Raw genomic sequence first — 5,185 nt, 5'->3', positions numbered from 1 at the left:
GGTCCCTTCCAAACCATTCCGTGAACCCATAACCTCAGACCCCACTGCTCTCGCTGCCAGCCACACTGCCCCACGGGGCAAGAACTCCTCACCTGGTTGTAACACCCACATAGTCCCATTTCTGCCAGGGAAAAACACCCTTGTTTGGTGGTTTGTCACATAACCGCACCCACATATCTCAGCCAAGCACCAAGACCAGCGGCTCTGCCTCATTCCCTTGCCAGATCCACTATCCTGCAGGAGAGCAAGTCCCTGCTGAAGAGCCAGACAGTGTCGGACCAGGCAGTGACAGAAGCCCTGTGTGCCATCATGCTCCTGGAGGACAGCTCTCCACGTCAAGCCCTTGCCGACTTCCTCCTGGCCAGGAAGCTGGCCATTCAGCAGCTTCTCAACCAGCCGCACCACGGTCAGTATGGCTGGGCTGCCTCGTTTTTAAAGTCAGGCTAACCCCCTTCGCTTCGTCTGCCTCTGGCCTCGCAGAAGGGCGGGTGGAACAGTCCCATAAAGCTCACGATGGTGGGGACACAACCACGTCACTGTACTACAACAGTGGTTTTGCCACCGTGGCAAAACACCACAAAAATTACCAGTGCTGGCAGTCTTAAGGCAAGCCCGTTTGTTAAGGGGAAGCAGCTGGTGCACGGGGCTGAGTCCTTTGCCCTCCAGCCCTTCCCTGGAAGGTTTCACTGGAACCACAGGCCTTGACACCCCGAGCTGCTCAGCCCTCTGTTGAAGGGGCTGCCTTGGCTGAAAGGCATTTCTCTGCAGGTGCAGGTATAAAAGCTCAGGTGTGCTCACTGATGGAGCTGCTGACCACTACCCTGTACCAGGCTCATGCTGTCTTCTACACCATGCCTGAAGGGGTGCCTCCGGATCCAGCCCTGCCCTGCGGCTTGCTCTTCTCGACCCTGGAGAGCACCACAGGCCAGCACCCAGCAGGTGAGTGTCTGGGCAGCTCCGCTTAGGCCTCTGCCTGCCCAGGTTTGGAGGCAGGTTACCCCCGCGCTGAGCTGACTCCCCCCAACTCTTCTAGGGAGAGGTGGGGTTCTGGAGGAGGAGATGAAGCTGAGCAGCTGGTTCTGGTTCAGGTCCCTCCCGGAGTCCGTGGTGGAGTTCCAGCCAGCCCTGCGGACACTGGCACACCCCATCAGCCAGGACTACCTCAGAGACACGCTGCAGAAGTGGCTCGCCATGTAAGTGTGACAGCATCCCCCTTCGCAGGGCTCTCCCAGACACCACACGGCCTCTGTGCCAAGGCAGCGGCACAAAGCAAACCCAAAATCGCTTAATTCCTCACTCGCTCTGGCCAGGCTGTGCCTTCTGCTGGCTTCTCGCCCAGCATCGTCCCTCCCCAGCAGCCCAACAGCCAGAGGCAGCTCAGCACCGTCCCAACAGCCAGGCTGTGAGGCTCTGACGTGACACACCGCCTGAGCTGCACAGATACTTGTCTGGAGCTGCTTTATGCCCCCATCACCACCAACAAACAAGCACAGCCTGAATGAAAAGAAAATCCCTTACCTTGCTCTGGATCCAGCAGCTCCTTTCTCCTCACTGCCCTGCCCTGGACTGCATGGGGGGCAGTCAGACCCCCTTTATAGAGTTTCCAGCTCCACCCCACCCTGCCTTACCCCGTGGTTGGGGACACCTGCCTGCCCCAACAGCCTCCTCGGTCCTGTTGGTATCTGATGGAGCCAGCTGGGCTTGTTTGCCATGGGCTATTTCCCCAGCAACCTCAGTGCAACCTCAGTGCTCCCACCTGCCAGCATTCCCGGGGCACAGTCCTTCCAGTTTCAGCATCCGCCACAGCCCAGGGTTCCTGCTGGTGGGCACGTGGCTTACCAACAGGTTAAGAATTCCCCCAACTCGACGTAGCTGATGTTCTGCCTTCCCCGGGGCTGCGTCCGAGTGAAATGTTGCCTTCAGGTGCAGCGACGACATCCGCGCCGGGGTCAGCAACCTGCTCGTCTACGTGAAGAGCATGAAAGGCCTCGCGGGGATTCGCGACGCGGTGTGGGAGCTGCTGACGAGCGAGTCCATAAGCCAGAACTGGGGAGCGGTGTGCCGGCACCTTTTGGACAAGCCTGCGTCCTTCTGGGAGGACCTGCTACAGCAGCTCTTCCTGGACAGGCTGGAGGTGGGTGCTCTGCCGTGGCAATGCATCGGGAGCCTTGCTTTTTGCCCCCTCTTCTTGTCTTAAACAGTCCACCGGTGCCTGTTGGCAGCACTAAGTGTGTGTTTCAAACTCGAGGTTGCAGGAAGGATGTGTAAAAGGTACTTTTTTCTATTTTTCCTCCTGGTTCTGTTCCAGGCGCTGACCAAAGAAGGGTTTGACTCCATCTCAAGCAGCTCCAAACAGCTTCTCACCTCAGCCTTGCAGGAACTGGAAGTCAAATCCAGCACCTCAGCCTTGAGCAAGCACATCCAGTTCGAACACAACGTGGCACTGTTCCTGTGGTCGGAGAGCTCCAGCGACCTGCCTTCCGACGCCGCTTGGGTCAGCGTGGCAAACCGCGGCCCGTTCGCCAAGAGCGGCCTGTCCATGAAGGCCCAGGCGCTCACGCCCTGCGTGCAGAGCTTCTGCTCGGCTCTGGACTCCAAGCTGAAGGCCAGGTTGGACGACCTCCTGTCCTACCTCCCCGCAGACCCCTCGACCGCCAAGGAGGCCGCTCCCGCGGCGCAGCCTCGCTCTGCCTTCGACCGTTATGCCGACGCCAGCACGGTGGAGGGGCTGCTCCGCGACCGCTGCGTCGCCTGCATCCATCACGTGCTGGGCTGCGTGCGCCAAGAGCTCCAGAGTGCCCAGAGCCTGCTGGGGGGGCAGGCGGACACTCCCAGCGACGCCAGGCTCAATGCTGTCCTCTTCATGGCGAGACTTTGCCAGTCCCTGACCGAGCTCTGCCCTCACCTAAAGCAGTGCATCCTGGGGCAGGCGGGCGGCACGGAGACGGCGCTGAAGGAAACCCGCTCTGCCAAGAAGCTGGGGAAGGGGAAAACCCAGGAAGTGACGCCCGTGCAGGCCCAGTGGCAGGGGGTGAAGACAGAGCTCCTGCAGCAGAGCCTGTTTGCTTACCAGATCTGGAGCTCGGCTGTCACCAAAGTAAGGAGCCGCCTTCTCACGTCACAGCTGCTTCCTGCGTGGGTTCCGCTCGCTCGGCTCCCTGCGGTCAGTGCTGCCGAGAGCTGCCCACGCTGCTCAGTCAGCCTGCAGGGAGATGAGGCGGCGGGGGTGGCATCCAGCGCAATGGTCTCCCGGGGGGGAGCGGGGGGATGCGGGTCTCCGCGGGCAGGAGCAGGCTGCCTGTCCTTCCGAACTGCCCTTCGAGCTGCCTGTGACCGGGTGCTTCTGTGCTTTGCTCTCCAGGGTCTGGTTCAGTGCTTTACCCGCACGTTGCTGCTCGATACAGCTGGCTCTGTCTTGGCCACAGCCACCAACTGGGATGAAACTGAAATTCAGGAGGAGACCGAGTCTGGAAGCAGCGTAACGTCAAAGATCCGGCTGCCTGTGCAGGTAGGAGAAACGTCCTCTCGGTAAACACAGAGAAAGGGTCGGTTTCCAAACCCACTGCTTTGTCAAGGGGTGCTGAGTTCACTTGGTGGTGTGAGCACAGGGCAAACATCCCCGCTGCTCGTGTTTGCTCACGGAGATACCCAAGGACAGAGGTCGGAGGAAGGACATTAGTTGCTGCTGCTTATGCAGATGAGTGAGATTGGCCCAGATCCTGTAAAACTGAGCCACAGAAATGCCTGGTTTGTACGCAGAGACCCCCAGGAGAGAGATTTTTCTGGAAACTGGACGCACTGAAGGATAGGGCTGCACCGGTGGGACTGTGCAAAGCCGAAGGGAGCTGAGGCTGTCAGCTTTCCTTAGGCTTGGTGGCGGTGCCGGAATGACAGGAGTGACAGAGCGGGTGGTGGTCATGCCGAGGGCGAGGAGGGCTGAGGCATGAGTGAGTTGTGTTTGCAGGACATGGGAGGAGCTGGACAGGGCATTAAGTCTTTTGTAGAGAACCTCAGAAGGTGAGTTTTGTTGATTCTGAAGGAAAAAGCGAGTGGATGAGGGCTCAGGATAGTTGGGAGGTGCAGAAGAGCGAGGGAGGAAATAAGAAGCCCGGGTAACAGTCAGAGCAGGGTCGGTGGGGACAGAAGAGGCACAAAGAGCAATTCTGTTCTGACTACTCTTGGGTGAATACCTCTGGTAAAAGTGCTTGTGGGAATCCCAGTTGGAGCGAGTCCAGAGGAGGCCATGGAGATGCTCCGAGGGCTGGACCCCCTCTGCCATGGGGACAGGCTGGGAGAGTTGGGGGGTTCAGCCTGGAGAAGGGAAGCTCCGGGGAGACCTTAGAGCCCCTTCCAGTACCTGGTGGGGCTACAAGGAAGCTGGGGGGGCTTTTTCCAAGGGCAGGGAGTAACAGGACAAGGGGTGACGGGTTTAAATGGAAAGAGGGAGATGGAGATGGGGCATGAGGAAGGAATTCTTCCCGCAGAGGGTGGGGAGCACAGGGACAGGTTGCCCAGAGCAGCTGTGGATGCCCCGTCCCTGGGAGTGTCCAAGGCCAGGCTGGATGAGGCTTGGAGCAACCTGGGCTATGGAAGGTGTCCCTGCCCAGGGCAGGGGGTGGGGCTGGGTGCGCTTTAAGGTCCCTTCCCACCCAAACCATGGTGTGATTTTATGACTCTGAGGACTGCTGCAACCAAAAGTCTGGTGTGTCAGGAAGTAAAGCCCCGTGAGACACTTGAGCCACGCTGTAGGTAGGTCTGGCGGCAGAGCTTTGTGGTTGCTGAGGACGTAGGAAGCTCCCACCACGAAAACTGATGTGCTGCTGATAAAGCTGATGTACCTCACAGACCCCCTGAAAATAACACTGTTCTCCTAAACAGCCGTCCTGGTACGTGCAGTGCCTCCTCTTCTGCCTGTGCCAAGAGGTGAACCGGGTTGGCGGTCACACTCTCCCGAAGGTCACCTTGCAGGAGCTGCTGAGGACCTGCATGGCCCAAGTGCTGGCTGCCTATGAAAAGCTGGTGGAAGCGAAACGGGAGAAGGTATGTGGGCGGGATCAGCCCTCGCTGCAGCCGGCATGGGGTGGGAGGGGCGGCGGGCACGCGGTGATGCCTACGGTCCTGTCCCTCGGAGCAGAAAACGTCGGCTGGGGGGGGGTGGGAAGGGCGAGGACACCCGTGCCCTGCC

General features: G+C 59.5%; 1 protein-coding gene across 1 annotated transcript in view; it reads left to right on the top strand.

Moving 5' to 3' along the window:
- Positions 1–224: 224 nt before the first annotated feature.
- COG1 (component of oligomeric golgi complex 1) overlaps positions 225–5,185 on the top strand; it is a gene marked incomplete at its 5' end in the record, with an annotated part of 8,081 nt that continues 3,120 nt past the window's right edge. The window contains 7 exons of the mRNA XM_010155842.1: positions 225–406; positions 769–939; positions 1,034–1,193; positions 1,924–2,134; positions 2,309–3,097; positions 3,362–3,508; positions 4,879–5,040. Coding sequence (XP_010154144.1) covers positions 225–406; positions 769–939; positions 1,034–1,193; positions 1,924–2,134; positions 2,309–3,097; positions 3,362–3,508; positions 4,879–5,040 — 1,822 coding nt within the window. The remainder of the gene's footprint in view (positions 407–768; positions 940–1,033; positions 1,194–1,923; positions 2,135–2,308; positions 3,098–3,361; positions 3,509–4,878; positions 5,041–5,185) is intronic.

This window comes from Eurypyga helias, unplaced genomic scaffold, assembly GCF_000690775.1.
Source record: "Eurypyga helias isolate BGI_N326 unplaced genomic scaffold, ASM69077v1 scaffold25087, whole genome shotgun sequence".
NCBI classification, from domain to species: domain Eukaryota; kingdom Metazoa; phylum Chordata; class Aves; order Eurypygiformes; family Eurypygidae; genus Eurypyga; species Eurypyga helias.
The sequence above is the reverse complement of the archived record's forward strand: the minus strand, read 5'-3'. Positions and strand labels throughout refer to the sequence as shown.